Source organism: Canis aureus, chromosome 12, assembly GCF_053574225.1.
Source record: "Canis aureus isolate CA01 chromosome 12, VMU_Caureus_v.1.0, whole genome shotgun sequence".
Taxonomy (NCBI): domain Eukaryota; kingdom Metazoa; phylum Chordata; class Mammalia; order Carnivora; family Canidae; genus Canis; species Canis aureus.
This window is the reverse complement of record NC_135622.1, coordinates 44,659,421-44,677,945: the sequence shown is the minus strand read 5'-3', so window position 1 is coordinate 44,677,945 and position 18,525 is coordinate 44,659,421. Positions and strand designations below refer to the sequence as shown.

At 39.8% G+C, this 18,525-nt stretch overlaps 2 protein-coding genes across 6 annotated transcripts in view; one reads left to right on the top strand and one right to left on the bottom strand.

Moving 5' to 3' along the window:
• The window catches only part of HADHA (hydroxyacyl-CoA dehydrogenase trifunctional multienzyme complex subunit alpha), a 48,405-nt gene extending 34,534 nt beyond the window's left edge, over window positions 1-13,871 (bottom strand). The window contains exons 1-6 of the mRNA XM_077843850.1: window positions 13,671-13,871; window positions 8,212-8,253; window positions 8,049-8,119; window positions 6,507-6,640; window positions 2,940-3,078; window positions 1,851-1,970 (exon numbers count right to left, since the gene is read on the bottom strand). Coding sequence (XP_077699976.1) covers window positions 1,851-1,970; window positions 2,940-3,078; window positions 6,507-6,640; window positions 8,049-8,119; window positions 8,212-8,253; window positions 13,671-13,737 — 573 coding nt within the window. The 5' untranslated portion in view covers window positions 13,738-13,871. The remainder of the gene's footprint in view (window positions 1-1,850; window positions 1,971-2,939; window positions 3,079-6,506; window positions 6,641-8,048; window positions 8,120-8,211; window positions 8,254-13,670) is intronic.
• Window positions 13,872-13,988: 117 nt separating this feature from the next.
• The window catches only part of HADHB (hydroxyacyl-CoA dehydrogenase trifunctional multienzyme complex subunit beta), a 43,263-nt gene continuing 38,726 nt past the window's right edge, over window positions 13,989-18,525 (top strand). For 2 of the 5 annotated variants that reach the window (XM_077843853.1, XM_077843851.1), the window contains exon 1: window positions 13,989-14,137. The gene's annotated coding sequence lies outside the window, so the exon portion shown is untranslated. The other 3 variants (XM_077843855.1, XM_077843854.1, XM_077843852.1) reach the window with 3 other exon arrangements.

Sequence of the window (18,525 nt, the reverse complement as noted above, 5' to 3'; positions counted from 1 at the left end):
ATATACATTTAGGTAACTTTTGGGATTAGACACCTTCAGTTGAAGCAAAATTGTATCTCTTCTTTTAATTCAATATGTAAGATTTCTGTCTAGTGAAATTGATAAAGCAGAGAAATAATTTCATGTTTTCTAAAATTGTGCATTTATATATTACTTAAAATTCCTTTAGTGGAGCTAGTGGAGACTGAGAAACCTGATAGTTTTGACCATGTCTTTCCTTATAATTTTAATTTTTAAAAAATATTTATTTAAAAAAGGATTTATTTATTTGAGAGAGAGAGCATGCAATCATGTAAGCAGGGGGAAGGGCAGAGGAAGAGGGAATCTCAAGCAGACTACCTGCTGAGTGTGGAGCCCAAGGTGGGGCTCCATCCTAGGATCCTGAGACCATGACCTGAACTGAAATCAAGAGCTGGGATGCTTAACCGACTGAGCTACCCAGGTGCCCAGCAACGTTTTAAAAAATAATTTTAGTTTTAAAAATAGAACCCAGCTAGAGTTCCTTATGTATTAGAGGAATAGTTTCTAGTAACATTCAAATACCAACTATTACAAAACAATGTAAGAAACCCAGCAATATTTTCTACATCTACAGGCTTATTTATTCTTTCAATAAATCCTCTTGATATTATCTATGAAGAAATGTATACTATTATCAGAAAACTAACACCATAAATCTTCCTGTTTTTCTGTGCCCAGCTCATATCAACTTCCTTCCAAAGAGTATTTCTGCTGAACTTTGTTTTCATTGAGGAATCAATAGTGCCTGAAGCTGTAGGGTTCAGTGGGATATTAAGATTGCTCTGCAGTTCCCAGGTCTGACTGTTCTTTCCTTAAGAATTCAAAAGCCTGATTGGCTTCTTTTGGTTCTACAGAATACAGCAATGAAATCATCCAAATCAGGAGAAAGATCTGCCTCTTCTATGTATCATGAAATATGACCCATGGATTTGAAAAACTGGTAAGATGGTACTGTGTACAGAAGGAACAAACTAAACTACATACAAGTTCAACGGGCACCTGGCTGGCTCAGTCAGTAGTAAATGCAACCCTTCTTTTATTTTTTTAAGATTTTATTTATTTATTCATGAGAGAGAGGCAGAGACACAGGCAGAGGGAGAAGCAGGCTCCCCACAGTAAGCCCAAAGTGAGACTTGATCCCAGGACCCCAGAATCATGCCCTGAGCCCAAGGCAGATGGTCAGTCACTGAGCCACTCAGGCATCCCAGTGCATGCAACTCTTGATGTTAGGGTTGTAAGATTGAGCCGCACACTGGGTTTAGAGATTTCTTAAAAATAAAATCTTAAAAAAATAAAAGTAAAAGAAAAAAAATCTGTAAGTTCCAGAAAGGCAGACATGTATATTATTTACCTTTAAACCTCTTCAGGGATTAATAAAGGACCTCAATCAATAATTCTGATTAAGGACTTGGGGTGCCTGGATGGCTCAGTCGTTTAAGCATCCAACTCTTGATTTCAGCTTAGGTCATGATCCCAGGGTTGTGGGATCAAGGCCTGCATGGAGCTCAATGCTCCGCATGGAGTCTGCTTGAGATTATCTCTCTCCTTCTCCCTCTGCCCCTCCTACTGCTCATGCATGTGCTCTCTTTCTTTAAATAAGTAAAATCTTTTTTAAAAAATGATTTTGATCAAGGAATTAAAAAAAAAGTAGAATTGAAAAAATAAATACCAGTAATAAAATTTGTTATAGATCCTATATACCCATATTTAACTTTGTTTCTAAATTTTACAATGAAGACCCAAATTGTGCCTTTTGTACCAGAGGAAATAGATCTAAAGTGGCCTATAGGTACTGAGGTTCTAAAAGTCAGAAGGGGATTTAAACTCACCATTTTGGGCAGCCTTTGTGTGCCTCCTGCTCCTGGTAAGATCCCCAGCAAGACTTCAGGGGCACCTAATACTGTTTTTCTATCTTTGGTTGCTATTCTATATTGGCAGGAAATGGCAAGCTTCAAACAAATGAAAGAAAATCAGAATGTTAGAAAGTGTAACTTTATAATATCTTAGGATATGTGAGGGTCTAAAGATTATTCACAAAACAGGAACGTATTTGATACCTTCTACAATTTACCTTTCCAGCCTTATTTCATACTCTCCTCCTAATTTACTAACCTTTCCTGGGGTTCTGGATCTCTTTAAAAATCTGCTGAAAGCTATGGAAGCTTTCAATAGAAAAATGCACACACACACTGTGCACTATATACTGCACTCCAAGTTAAGAAGGCCCATACCCTACAAGACCATCCTTTTTAATCTAGCAGGCCTACTTAATAGTGATCTAAATAGGTTTTGCTTTTACCCTTGTCTTTGCTTACACCATATATGAAATGATTTTTTCCCCAATATTTTCTGATTAATCAAATTCTGCCCATCTTTTAGGAGAGATATAGGTTTCCCTAGTTAATATATGTGGAAGTATCTTAACATAGAGCTCAGCATGTGATAAATGCTCAATAAATGTTATTTTATTTTCCCTTCTCCTTTTCTACATGCTTCGGATTAATAAGCATCTCTTCTCTCAGATCTTACATTATTCACCATCTTACTGCTCACAAAGCACTTACACACATTTTAGGCTGTGTGTCTCATCTAGACTAAAGTAGCTCAGCAGCACGGATCACACTACTGAATCTTTGCCCTGCAAACTTGAACCTGGTTCTTGGAATTGAAAAAGACCTTGGAGATCTAGCTCAAATCTTCTCAATTTATAAAAATGAAAACATCACACTTTGGTTTATTTGCTCTGTGCCATGAAATAAGGATTGAAACCTATCCAGAAGTTTAACAACTAAAAAGAAAGCTGATTTTCCTCTTAGAACTTTTTGCAAGCAAAATAATAGCAACCTACAGGTTTGGCAGCTTGTAATCCCCATCAATATGCTGAACAGTGTTTCAATGACTTTGATAGAAATGCATACCTCAAGTCCTCCTCCTAAGCAGGCTCCACTGATGGCAGCCACAATAGGCTTTGTGGACTTCTCAAGTTTCTCAAACATTCTCTGTCCTTCCTGTGATATTCGTGTTACCTCTTCATGGGTCTTACAAGAAGCTAACATGCTGCAGTAAACAAAGCAGAGGAGAGAGAGAGAGAAAAAAGATGAAATTATACATTACTCTGTTCAATACTTCACCCACTGTATCCTTCCATATAATCTACCAATATTTGATAGTGAATCTTCAAATGCTCAGAAGTTTAAGAATATTTTGCCTCAGATAGCACTAATATCAGCGACGTCATCTCTCCATAAAGAATGTTAGATTTCTGGATCTAGAGAACATGAAACAAAACATGCTGCTTAATTTTATTTTCTATTAAAAACCATTAGATTAAAAGGCTCTGTACATGTGAAAAATCATCTTCTGGTAAATATTTTTCACTATCATATCAACCATTTTCACTATCAAATAACTTGCAGACTGAAGAGCAATCAAAATGACAGTGAAAAAAGATTTTCATTTATAGATCTCTCAATGATTAAAAAAGATCCACTACAGTAATGTTTTACTCCATGTCCCTTAGTTTGTTTGTTTCATTTGCTACTCGGTTCTTGAACATATTTAAACTGTGGATTTTGTATGTATGACCAAAGAGAATCAGTTTTCGTCATTTTATAAATGGGGAGTTGCTCAGCTAGCCTCATTGAAGCTGTAAGTATTTTCCTCTGGTACAGGAAACTACTGCCAGGTACATCAGTGTCTTGCCAGCCTCAAATAACTGAGCTAGAAGAAAAAGCACTCGATACAGATATTTTTGCTTTTTCTAAAAAATAAGCATTAAATATCTATAAATTCTTAATTACCATACACAAATGAAAAAGAGTACACAATGTGGAGCAAGGTTTAAAACTATATAAACACCTGAAGTACAAATTACGAAGGCTCTAATGCTGGCTTATTGTTGCCTAAGGTACAAAGAATAATATACCAAATACTTGTGGGATGCCTGGGGGTGCTCAGCAGTTGAACGTCTGCCTTTGGCTTAGGGTGTGATCCTGGAGCCCAGGGATTGAGTAGTCCCACATCGGGCTCCCTGCATAGAGCCTGCTTCTCCCTCTGCCTGTGTCTCTGCCTCTCTCTATCTTAAAAACAACAAATACTCGTATATTGACAGAATTAACCACCATTAACATTTTAGCCCATTAAATTAACACTAGCATTTCACCTCCTTATAAATGCTTATTTTTTTTTTTAAAGATTTTATTTATTTATTCATAGAGACACACACAGAGAGAAAGGCAGAGACACAGGCAGAGGGAGAAGCAGGCTCCATGCAGGGAGCCCGATGTGGGACTCGATCCCGGGTCTCCAGGATCACGCCCCAGGCTGCAGGCGGCGCTAAACCGCTGCGCCACTGGGGCTGCCCCTTATAAATGCTTTAAAGAACTGTAAACAAATTATATAAACCTAAATCCTACCATTTAAAAAAAAAAAAAGAAAGAAAATATTAGCTGCATCACTAGAGTTCCCTTTGACAACCTCTGCAAGTCCTACCAGCCACTTCATTTACCCTAAAGCAACCATTCTCAAAAGTAGACTATCCCTCTATGTCTAGGAGATCCTTCTACATTTTTTAATCCATAAATAACAAAGAATTTCATGATTTTAAAATGCTTACACAAACTATGTATTGTACAGAACATTCTGCAACTTGCTTTTCAAAAAAAATTTAACAATACATTTTTGAGCTCTAACATTATGTTTATGGATCTAGTTAATTCCTTTGAACTGTTTTGTAGTATTTTATCATGTGAAAGTTCTACAGTTTACTTACTTTTCCATTTCCCTACTGATTGACATTTAATTGCTTCAAATTCTTCATTATTTTAAATTACACAGGGCTGAATATCCTTACACATGGGTCCTTAAAAACAAAGGGTGGGATTTCTCTAGCATATATATAGTTAGACGAAGTATCACTGAATTATGAAATACATATATTTTCAATTTTATTAAATGCTGCCAAAATGTTTTCCAAAGTTGTTGTACCAACGGGCATTCCTACTAGTAATAGATTAACTTTCTCATGTCCCCCAAGTCCTTGCTATCACAGTATTTTCAAACATATTTGTTGGTCTGTTGAGTTAAAAAAAAAAAAGGGCACCTCATTGTTAGTTTTTTTTTTTTAATTAAAAAAATTCTTTTAAAAAGCTTTTATTTATTTACTCATGAGAGACACAGAAAGAGAGGCAAAGACGTAGGCAGAGGGAGAAGTAGGCCCCCTGCAGGGAGCCCGATGTGGGACTTGATCTCAGGACCCCGGATCACAATCTGAGCCAAAGGAAGATACTCAACCACCGAGCCACACAGTTGCCCCTGTTAGTTTAATTTTATAGTATATTTTATTCTAATCAAATATTTTTCTTGGAACTGCTTTCAACTTCTTTAAGGAAAGGGTAGTCTTACATGGTTTAAACAAAAAGCCCTTCTTTTGTTTTTCAAAATTTTTAAAATTTAAATTCAATTAATTAACATATCATGTATTATTGGTCTCAGAGGTAGAAGTCAGTGATTCACCCAGTGCTTATTATATCACGTGCCTTCCTTAATGTCCATCACCCAGTTACTCCATCCCCTCTACCTCCTTCCTCTCCAGAGACCCTCAGTTTGTTGCCTATGATTTAGAGTCTTGTAATAGTTTGTTTCCTTCTCTGATTTTGTTTTATTTTTTCCTCCCTTCCTCTATAATTCTGTTTTGTTTCTTAAATTCCACGAGTGAGATATTCTAATTGTCTGATTGACTTATTTCACTTAGCATAATATCCTCTAGTTCCATCCACATTGTTGGAAATGGCAAGATTTCATTTTTTTTGAGGGGTCAGTGGCATTCCATTGTATATGTTTGGCTATTGTGGACATTGGTGCTATAAACACTGAGGTAGCAGGTGCCCCTTCAGATCACTACATTTGTATTTCTGGGGTAAGTACCCAGTATTGCAATTGCTGGGTTGCAGGGCAGCTATGACCAGAATGGCTCCAGAGTGGCTGCACCAGCGTGCATTCCCACCAACAGTTTAAGAGGGTTCCACCTTCTCAGTATTCTCACCAAACCCCCCCTCTTTTAAATCAATTACATCTGTGAAAATAACTTAAAAGAAAACTTTTGGGGCACGCTGGGTGGCTCAGTTGGTTAAGCATCTGTCTTCAGCTCAGGTATGATCTCGGGGTCGTAGGATGGAGCCCCGCATTGTGCTCCCCCTGCTCATCAGAGAGTCTGCTTCTCTGTCTTCCACTGCTCCCTCCTCCAGCTCATGCTCTCTCTCTTGTTCTCTCTCAAATAAATAAAATCTTTTGTGATGACCACTGGGTGTTATACTATATATTGGTAAACTGATTTTAAATTAAAAAATAAATAAAATCTTTTAAAAAAGGAAAAGAAAACTTTCAGAGAATTTACTTCTACCTTCTTTTCAGAGGAGGAATGATTAGGCCTAAGAAACATACTATTAGCCAAGATAAAAGGTGACTTCTTATTTCTGAAAACTTACTTGATGTCAGCACCTGCAATAAAGCAGCCTGGCTTCGTAGAGATAAGGACAGCACTTCTGATTTGATCACTAGCCCAGATTTCATTCATTACTTCCATGAATTCTGATTGTAGTTCTTTATTCAGTGTATTTACCTGCCAAAGGGAAATATATATAAGTCTAAGGCTTTAAATCTGAAGTATAAGATGTGTAAATTACCATGAAATGCTATTTTGATTATAGTAAGTTTGTTTATCCAGCAGATATATACTGTTAGAAGAAAGGCAGGGAGGGTGAAAAAACCCTTAAACTCAGTAGCTTTCTTTTCAGCTTTAGCCAATTATAAGTACTCTGACTTTAAAAATAGATCTACTCAATGGAGGAACTGAGGGTCATATTCCTAAGAGTTTGAATCATATGTGGGCTATAAATAAATCTATGCACGTTTGTTGGTATGGAAAAATTTCTATAATATTAAGAAAAAAGGAATCAAAATTAGACAAATAGTGCGATCTTATTTTGTAAATATCATGTTGAAACTGGATTGTTTGCTTTTGGGTTTACAGTATGAATGACTTGTTATTTTCTTCTGTATAGCTTTCAAACTTCCCACTAGAGGCATGTATTGATTCTGTATTCAGAAAAAAATGCACAACTTAGAAAATTCTGAAAAAATATCTTAAGTTTGAATCATTGGTCAGTGGGTACCAAAATTTACCCTAGTGAGGGAGACTGGTTCTTATTTTTCTTAATATGTGATAGCTGTTAATCGCTTCCATGTAGGTCCTCCTATTCCATCTAGGCCTCTAGTAACAAGATTTCTAAAATATGAAAACTTGACATCAATTTATTTTAAATTTTTTTTAAGTAGGGGGCTGAACTCACAACCATGAGATCCAGACCCGAGGTGAGATCAAGAGTCAGATACTTAACTGACTGAGCCACCCAGGTGCCCCAACACCAATTTTAGATGGGGGAAAAGCCATGAGCTCCTGAAATGAAGGTTTCCTGGCAAAGACTGGATTAATGCCACATGCTTTGTTGAAGTCGTCAAATACAAATGAGGTTCCACTTTGAACAGAACTTGACTTCCAATATGTGACTGTGAACTACACTGAGTCATTCTTTCAAGTTCTTCAGGAAGCTTAATAACCACATTTAACCCAGACAATTTTCTATGACTAATGACTATGTCAGGCAGGTAATGAAGAAAGCATGTGTAACAACCTGGTAGTAAAGATGAGTAGGTGAATTTTGACTCTGATAAGCAAAGCCTGCAGTTTGGTTCTTTCTTATCTAGTAAGTCACCTCAGCATGCTACACATAACAGGCTAATTTCATTAATCTTTGATGTTAATCTGACACCTCAGGTCAATTAGAAGGAATTCTTAAACAAGGACATCTGCTCCAGAAAATTACATTCCTTGAGTAATTTGTTAAACTATCAAAATTACATATTCATATAAGATTACTGCCAGATTAGTGGATTTCTTTCTCTCCTATTCAGCACTGGATTCATGAATATATTAGCAGAAATACACTGCAGCAAGTTAAATTACGTACCTTTGAATTGGGCGAGTTAAGTCGAACAACAGCCACATCCCCTTTGACTCCAAAGTTAATATGGGTTCTAGCTAAAAAGACAAGATAATTTATTTGTAAATACGTTTATTGTTAAACAAATCTAAAAAGTAGTTTAAGCACATCAATAAGAAATTAAACTTACATCTCAGAGCAGAGGACCCTGTAAAGTTGCGGCATACATAACCTATAAGAAAAAGGTATTCAAAATTAATTATTTTATAAAACATAATTGCTGCAGTACCTGCTAAATACAACAAAACTGGAATTTATAACAACCAAAAAACCCAAGATGAGAATAATGTATTCTAGATCATTATTGTGACTACAACCATATCTTTTTCATTTTAACGATCAGCTTATCTGATTATTTAAATAGTAAATGTGGTAGGTGGAAGAACTGCCCCCTCAAAGACATCCAGGTCTCCAGAAACTGAATATGTTAGGTTATATGGCTAAGGGAATTAAGGTTGCTAATTAGCAGACCTAAACTGAGAGAGAGTAGCCTGGTTTATCCAGATAGGCCTAACGTAATCACGAAGAAGAGAGAGTAAAAAAGGACAAGAGAGATGGCAGCATGAGAAAGACTTAGTCCCACTTTGCTGGCTTTGAAGAAGTCAAGGAATGCAGGCAGCCTTGAAAGTTAGAAAAGGCAGGGAAATGAACCTCCCTTAGAACACCCAGAATGAACATAGCTCTGCCAACACTTTTGATTTTAGCCTAATGAGATTCATTTCTGACATCCTTAACTGTAAGATAATAAATTTGTATTGCTTCAGATATGAAATTTGTGGATATTTGTTATAGCAGCAATAGGAAATCAGCACACCAGGAAATAAGTAATCCACAAAACAACCTATAATGCCCAGTCCCAAACATATTCTAAATATATTGCAACCGTGTTCTCTAGTCCTCTTGCATTTTTATGGAGAGATGGCCTTTCAGTGCTATCAGAACTGAAATCATATACAATGGAATATTACTCATCCATAAAAAAGAATGCCATTTGCAACCACATAGATGGAGCTAGAGAGTATTATGCTAAGGGAAATAAGTCAGAGAAAGACAAATACTGATTTCACTCATAAGTTGAATTTAAGAGGCAAAACACACAAGCAAAGGGGGAAAAAAAAGAGAGGGGTAAACCAAGAAACAGACTCTTAAATACAGATTACCAGAGGGGAGGTGGGTGGAGGTTTGGGGGAAATAAATGATGAAAATCTCAGACTCAGTCCCGTTTCTAAGTTGAGGATGGTCTCTATTTGACCAGAAGGCACAGGGACCCTTCTGGATTGGGGAAGTATTGCACGTGGCTAAAGCAGGATCTGAAAGATTATCCAACAAATCCAGCTGGACTGGTATTCCCATAACAGTATTGAGAAGTGATTCCAGACTAGGTTAGGCATTAAAATCAGTGGGGGAGGCTCAAACACACTCACAAATGTTTGGGCAACATAAAACTTAGAACCACAGAATCAGAACTTAAGGGGGCTGAACCTCAAGAGTCTATATTATTTAGAAAGGAAACTGAAGCAGAAAGCAAACAAGTGGGTGTGTGGGAGTCACTGATCAGAGAACCCAGTGATGATTCAGTGGATTCGGAGAGGGACCATTGGCAGTAGCTAAGGCTCTTGCTTCCTCCTTCTTTCCCTCTGTCCTGCAGTTTAATTAAATTAATTTATTTAGAGCACACATGCGTGAATCCTTGGTGTGGGGTGCAGAGGGAGAGAGAATCTCAACTAGACTCGTCACTGAACTTGGAAGCCACTGGATCTCATGACCCTGAGATCATGACCTGAGCCGAAATACAGAATGGGACGCTTAGCTGACGAACCCACCCAGGCACCCCTATTTTTTTAAAAGTTTTATTTACTTAAGTAATTTCTACACCCAATGTGGGTCTCAAAATTATGACCTTGAGATCAAGAGTCACATGCTCTTTGACTGAGCCAGGCAGGTGCCCCTATCCTACAGTTCTTTGAGGGGAAGAGAAGGCACAGAAAACAGCTGCTTTACACTGGTTTGAAAGGCAAGTAACATATTAAAAGAAAACTAGTGTAGATGACACAAGCACCAAAGTGAGGTGATTTCTGGTTCTGTCTACATTTTTTAAGCAATCCAAATCAGCCCTCTGAGTGCAAAGACAAAGGACCTGAGAGTCAAAAGATAGGTTCAATGATCAAATTTATCATTTACCAGTTATATGACCATGAACAAGTCTTTTAATGCATTTTATCATCCTTATAAAGATAGAAATAAAAGTGTTATAATAATTATAAAAGTATCTGTAAGTTACAGCGCTACACACAAGTAAATTAAGACAGGAGAAGTCAGCCATTTCCTTAGTCCTCATGCCTCTACAATTCCTTTCTCTGCTTTTTCATCATTTGAAATCTGAATCATCTGTATTTATCACTCTTTATCTTTGTATCATGGCTCCAACCTTTTCTACAAGGCCTTCTCATAGTATTCCATCTACAATGATCTTTCCCTTCTCTGCCAATTTTGGTTTTTATTATTTACTATTTTGTTCTCTAATCACTGCATTTACAGCAGGTGTTTCCCTCAAGTAAAGCATAAGCTCTTCCAACATCATCTCACAGTCCTTCATTCAACAACAATAACAAATTATTGTGGCCTACCATGTCCATGCACTGTTCTGGGCACTTGAAGTGAACAAAAATACAAATGCCAGTCTTTGTGTGGCTTACATTCTACAGCCGTAAGGGATGATATATATATATATCATAGGAAGAATATCATGAAGAATCAGTTCCTACTCTGTAGAGATACATGAAGAGGTGAAAATAGGCTTGATATAAAAAGGAGTTTGCCTGTAAAGTGGAAATTCCAGTGGGAGGGGAACCAGGAAATAAGCAGTTCTAACGACAACAGGGTAAAGTGGATGCTGCGCGTGCGCGCACACACACACACACACACACCCATCCATATTCACATACACAAAATTTCCTCTAAATCGAAGAAGAGAAAATAAATGTACAAATGTATCTCGAAATGAATTCAAACCAGTCAACTCAATCAAGTTGGTAGCTACAAGGTAGCTCTGCTTTTGGAATCTAGCCTTACCCATTACATAATCCCAACAATTCACTTCAGGAGCTGCTAGATGAACTTTAGCCTATATCAACTGTGCCAGCAAAAGAGAGAAACCTTTGTCCTATTTCTTAATCATCTTGATAATTTAACTCAAGAAGATATTTACAAGACCTAAAACACAAATTTCAAATAAGAAAATGTTATCTTGGTTATAACAATCAACAACTTTTCTCAATACTCAACCCTCCGGGAAGAGACAGGATTAAGGAAGCAAGTCAACTTTAAATATGTATCATTTACCAAGGTATTTGCCTCTAATTCATTTCCTGTGAAATTGTTTTGCCACTTACATAATTAGAAATTTAGATTTAGGAGACATTTAGATTTAGGACAAGATATCTTGGTCAAGTTGTGCCTTTCACTTGACAGTTTCAGAATTCACAGCATTTGTGGGGGAGGATGGGTTTGAACTTTGAAGGGAACAAATCAGTTTCAAGAGAATTTACCCATCTACCCGCTGTCATAATCTCTTTAAACAGTGGGCCTTGGCACAGACTTTCTGGGTGAAAGAGCAAATGTTGTGTCTAAATGGCAATCCAAGTGTGCAGGTAATTTTGAATTCACTTTCAAGACATGTTTTCAGAATTCATAAATTGTTATTCAAAGGGACAATAACTATTAACCACATTTTCTTACTGGTGAAAACAATGCAATATATATACATTTATATGTGTAGATATATTTCTATACAAAAGATATAGAAAAGCTAAGCTTGTTATTACACATGCAAAATGTAATAATTATTTTTTAAAATTCTCAGATACATAGAATTAAGAATTCTTCAGGGCAGGAAAGGGTTAATAGCAGCATGTACTGGGCATTTACTCCATGAAACACTCACTGCTTTAAATTTAGGATAACTCCTTTGAAGTTCACAAATGTATTATTCCCCATTTCGCAAATGAGAAAACAGAAATTAATTGTCCCAGGCCACTAGGGAGTAAAACAAAGAGCTAGATTCAAGCCCCCAAAGTCAGACCCCACATTTTATGTTTTGAATTGCTCTTTCATGCTATTTCCATGTGTAAGACAATCCGAAGATTCATTCATTTTACAGATGAGGAAAATAAAGCTCGGTTAGGCTATGGTATTTGTCCAAAGTTACACAGCTAGTGACCAGAAACCATATGAGCTGACTACCGGCTCTGTGTTACACCAGCTGCTAATCCGTGAGAACTACCTTAAAACCAACGCAGAGGCAGGTTCAAATATATACATTTGATTTTCATAAAGCCTTAAATCATACATGTGGAAAATAGAAAGCGAAACTGTAAGGTAACATGACCAAATGCTAACAGTTAACTCTGTGAGTGGCAAGAAAATTGGTGATTCTTTTTTCTTCACCCACCCCCAAGTCTTTCCATTTACCTTGTTTGTAATATCATGATTGGTATACACACACACAGCATTCCTGTGGAAACTGAAAACATTGCTGGAGATACAGAAGCTGAAAAAGACTGAATCATCCAAAATTAATCCCTTAGCGCAGGCTCCAGCTACCTATCTACAAAAAAAGCACACCACTCTAGTGGTTCAGGAAAAAGGCGCAGGACAAATTAATTAGAAGCCGGTATTAAGTGCAACGTGCAATAAAAAGTTACATTTCACCTTACGGATCTGAGAGGGGAGGAAAATGCTGGATTTTCCACGAGCACCCCCTTTAACCCTTTCACTGCCAGTATGAAGAGAGAAAGATAATCTAGGTAAAGCAGAACGGAGTTGTTTTCAGAAACAGAATTAGTTTAACTTATCTAACATCATTTTATCCCTTAAGGTAAAAGGTATCCCTTATCTTTTTTTCCATCACCCTGCCCCCCCACCCCGTTTGTCCACAGACAGGCCAGCGATTATGTATTTTTTTTTTTTTAATGTTTCTCCTAGCACGTTGCAGAACCTCCTCCCTTGAAATGTACCATACTATACATTCACACTGGGATCACGGGAACTGCAGCAGTCGGAGCTTCCCTACTGAAATGTGGTATTAGGTACAAAAATGGTCCTGAGGGAAACGAGCGGAGTGTAGCGGTAATTCTCAAGGCTGGTTAATTCCACCTAGGAAGATTTCAAGACAGCTCTGGCGAAGGGTACGGTGCTGCGGAGCCACAAAGATGTGACAGACGGGACTGTCCCAATCCTCCTGATCTAGGGTTCAGGTCCGAAGCCACCATAAAAGATTAAGAGGGGCGTGAGGCCCGGAGTGCGACGGGGAGACTTGCGGAAGGTCCCAGAGCGGATGGACGGCCCTGAGGCCCGTCAGGGGATACGGAGCCTGAGGTCGCTGCAGGATTTGGGACAGCGAGAGGCAGTGTCCGCGCGAGGACACAGGAGGTTGGGTCCAAGGGGGGCATCCTCTCTCCCCCACTCAGGGCTGGGTGGCCGGGCGGGGCGGGGACGCGACGGCGACAGGGAGACGCGGCTCCGGGGCCACCTCAGGCTCCGCAAGAGTTTTGCCCGGGGCTACCGGGCGCTCCCAGCCAGGCCTCTCACCTGGGCAGCGGAACATCCGGGAGGCAGTGGCGCGGCTGAGGCTGCCTATAGCTCGGGAGGCCACCATCTTGAGCTGAGGAGGACGAAAGTGTAAAGCGCTCCGGTGGGGGCTGCCGAGCGGAGAACTTCTCCTCCTTAGCCTGGCCCTAGGCAGGCGCCCGACGTACTGCCTGACTAAAACCCCCGGTGCGGAGCTGCCGCTGGCTCCTTGCCCTGCCGTTCGCTTCCGGATAACGGGGCCGAGAAGGCGCTTTCTCCTTTGGAAGGAAGGAGGACGAGAGAGGAGGGGCCGACGTGTCCGGTTTTCCAGACAGGCGGCCGGTGGGCAGCCTGCGGAGTTCGAGGGTGGGGGGGCGGCGGGGGCGGGGGGTCCTTATGGGTAGGACCCGCCCCTCCGTCACGTCTAGTCCTGGCGCTGGAGTCCGAACCTTCCGTGCCCGCGCCGAGCTCGAGAGGACGGAGCTGAGGTGAGACGGAGCGTGCGCTGGGCTTTCTGCCTGGCCTTGACCCGAAGGGACAGCCGCGGTTCCTTTCCCAGCTACTCCCCCAGTGCCCGCGGCCGCCTCCCTTCCCCCCCCCCCCCCCCCCACGGGGAGTGGGGTCTCAGGGGGCCGGAAGGAGGCCCCTACGGACAGGGTCTCCAGGACCAAGGCAACCAGGGCAGTAAGTCGGGCTGGCGTTCTGTCTGTCGCTCTGAGCGGCGGCGTCACCCGTGTCTTTTAATTTATCACCTCGAGTTAACGAGCTGTTTGCAGGTGTGTGTCGGCAGAAGGCGTAGGGCTGGACTGCAGCGAGCGTCGTTGTTTGCCCCGTTTCGGCCGTGGCTAGGTGAGCGGGTGTAGAGATTGAGCAGGGCGAGTTGGGACAACCCCATCCCTGCTGCCGACCGGAGTGGGGACTCGGTCACGTGACCTCTGGAGTCTGGAGTGAGGGAGGAGTTGAGCCATTCCTCCGTCGGCGTCGGGAGACCCAGAGCCCCTGAGGGGACCTGGTGGTCATCTGGTCATTCATCCCCTTCGCTCTATAGGTGGATCCCATGAATCAGCGCGAAGTGGGCTTATCCATGGCCACAGGTGGTGGAAATAGGAAAAGAGGCTTCGTCTATTAACTTCTAGTCACGAACTCTTCCTGGAGTAATAGCTGTTTTTTGCGTTGGAAAGATGGGTTCGAGTCCTTGGAATAATGCGATTGATTCCAAATGAAGTAACGTTCATATGCAAACGTGTTAGAAACTCGTTTCTGCGGCTAAAGGCCATCCTCTTTTTGGCTCTTGACTTTTTTGTTCCTTGTACTCTCGAAATCATCAAGCTCCATCAGGGCAGAAATGTAAAGGTTATGCTTCTTACTGTGGCTTCCATAGAGGGGAACTAGGTACACCCACTAATATGAATAGCAAACATGTATGATCCTCACTATGTTGGCACTGTTCTAAGTGCTTTGTGTCCGTTATTCCTCGCACCAACCCTGAGTTAGGTACTGGAATTATCTATAATTCCAGATGAATTATCTGTGTCTTAACTCTCAAGACAGAAAGATTAAGTACCTTGCTTAAGGTTATATAACACGAGGATAGAGCCAGGATTTGGGTTTAGTCTGGTTCAGTCAGTGCCCTTCCATTACATTGTGTCTTTTTTTTTTTTTAAAGATTTGTTTATTTATTTATTTATGATAGAGAGAGAGAGAGAGGCAGAGACACAGGAGGAGGGAGAAGCAGGCTCCATGCAGGGACACAGGAGGAGGGAGAAGCAGGCTCCATGCAGGGAGCCGGACGCGGGACTCGATCCCAGGACTCCAGGATCGCACCCTGGGCTGAAGGCAGGCACCAAACCGCTGAGCCACCTAGGAATCTCCCTTACATTGTGTCTTAATGATAGTGTAACAGTGAGCTGTTAAACTCCTCCATTTTGTTTTAAGATTTTATTTATTAATTCATGAGAGAGACACAGAGAGAGAGACACACAGGCAGAGGGAGAAGCAGGCTCCATCCAGGCAGGGAGCCTAAGGTGGGACTCAGTCCCGGGTCTCCTGGATCACGCCCTGGGCTGAAGGCAGGCACTAAACCGCTGAGCCACCTGGGCTGCCCATCCATTTTGTTTTCATTACTTGGCTAGCGCCTTCTTCCTTTTCCTTTCGTTCAGATGCTAGCAACTTCATGCAACCTTCCATAGCTCCACACACCCTGCTCCAGCGTGCTCTGCTCGAGTGCCCATGCTTCCCAAATCCTTGAGTAAAAATATCTATTTCCTAAAGCTTAGAGCAAATGACCATAAAGGTCAGTCCTCCCATAGAGTAGTTTGCTTGGTCTCTCTTTTGAAGAGACCAATAATTATTTTTAATTAATTATTGAATTAATGCAATTTTTCAGAAACTACAGAGAAAATAAATATATCTGTAAGTCTACCACCCAGAGATGAATACTATTAGCATTTTGCTTTAAAAAAAAACCAAAAACAAAAAACACACTTTGTGTATTTTTTGGACATTTTTAATGCATTTGCATATTTTATATATTTATATAAGAATATATGTAGATTTAAGTACAACTAGAATTATACTGTACATAAAAATGGAAATGCTCATTGTGGGGATCCCTGGGTGGCTCAGCGGTTTAGCGCCTGCCTTTGGCCCAGGGTGCGATCCTGGAGTCCTGGGATCGAGTCCCGCGTCCGGCTCCCTGCATGGAGCCTGCTTCTCCCTCTGCCTGTGTCTCCTGCCTCTCTCTCTCTGTCTATCATGAATAAATAAATTTTAAAAATCTAGTTCATTAAAAAAGAAAAAAGAAAATGCTCATTGTAACAAAATTTGAGAAGATAGAATATAAAATGAAAGCTCCTCTTTATTCTTCCATAGACTTGTGTCTTACTATACATATTGTTCTGCAGTTTACATTTTCCTTAAATACATATTGTGGATGTTTTTCTGTGTTAGTATACACACGTATATTATATTTTATTTTTCATTCTAAACTACTGTAGTGCTTCATGATATGTTTGTAGTATAATTTATTTAGCCATTTCCTCATGTGCATTTAGATTAGTTCCAGAGTTTCACTAATGTAAGCAGTGCTACGTGAACATCTTAAATATTTCTATAGGCCAGAGATCTATGTATGCTACATACACATCTTGGGTACTTCTATTGGTTAAAGACCAATTAGAGGAATTATTGGGATCAGAAGCTCACAATTTAAATTTTGTTAGATAACTAAAAATTGCCTTCCACCTTGTACTTTTATCAACTGTATATGGAAGTGCCTAAATCCATTTTTCCTAGAATTATGTATTAACCATATTTTTAATTTTTGCCTATTTTACAACCCCACAATGATACCTTGTTTTAATTTTTAAAAATGTTTCTGTTGTTAGTGAGGTTGAACATTTAAAATTTTGTTTGACATTTTTATTTCTGTGAATTGCTCATTTGCTTTTTTTCTAATTATGTATCAGTAAGGAGACTTTAGTCTCAGATAACAAAATTCAACTGAAATTGGCTTATTAAAGGGGATGTATTGTCTAACAACTGTAAAGCACAAAGGGAGGGTGGGTTTCAGATATGATTCAATTACAGCTCTAGTTTACTTTTCTGAAATTCTTGGCTCTGTCCTCTTTTGAGATCAGCTCTATGCTTAGACTAGCATTTTTCCTGTTTGCAAACTTCGGTAGCTGCTCCAAGCCTCAGAAGGAAAGATTTGTGTTACAGAATTCCGAGCAGAAAACTGGAATGTCAGAGTGACTAGATTATTATCCCTAAAACAAGTTGGTACCATGCACAATTGTTTTAGGTCTTGATTACCTGAATGATCTTGGCAAAGAGAATGAAATTATTCTGAATGGTTTGAACCCAAGAGTTGGGCTGGATTCAATGCCATGTAAACTATTTATGGCAACTTCATAATGAAATGAAATGGATATTTGGGTGAAAACCAGATTCCATTATAGATCGTTTCTCTTTTATTTGTAACAGTTCTTTATGGGTTATGGATAGTAACCCTTTGTTTTATGTTTTACAAATATTTTCTCTGAATCTGTTGTTTGCCTTGTAACTTTATTTTAATATCTTTTGCTGTGTAGATATTTTGTGTGTTTATCTAATTAGATCCACTAGTTACTCTTTTCCTTTATGACCTCTGGGTTTTGTGCCATATGTTGGAAACCTTTCCCCATATAAGAATATGAAAATATTCTGATACTTTTTTCTAGTGCTTTTATAGTTAAAATATATATGTATAATTACATTAATCATATCTGAAATTGATTTGTACATGTGTGAGTTATGGACCTAAAGTTTTTTCCAGATTAGCCATTTCACCAACAAATTCATAGAATAATTCATCTTTTCCCCACTTATTTGAAATGTTATCTTTTTTTGGAGAATCTTTTTTTTTTTTTTAATTTTTATTTATTTATGATAGTCACAGAGAGAGAGAGGCGCAGAGACACAGGCAGAGGGAGAAGCAGGCTCCATGCACCGGGAGCCCGACGTGGGATTCGATCCCGGGTCTCCAGGATCGCGCCCTGGGCCAAAGGCAGGCGCCAAACCGCTGCGCCACCCAGGGATCCCTTTTTTTTTTTTTTTTTTAAAGATGTATTTATTTTAGAGAGATAAGGAAAGCAGGAGGAGCGGAGGGAGAGTCCCAAGCAGACTCCATGCTGAGGATGGAGCCTATTTGGCTCCATCTCAGAACCCTTGAGATCACGACTGAAGCTGAAACCAGGAGTCAGATGCTTGATAGACTGTACCACCTAGGCACCCCAGGAGAGAGAATCTTAAGTAGGCTCCACACCCAGGGTGGAGCCTGACACAGAGCTTGATCTCACCACCATGAGACCTGAGCTGACATTGAGATTGGAGGCTC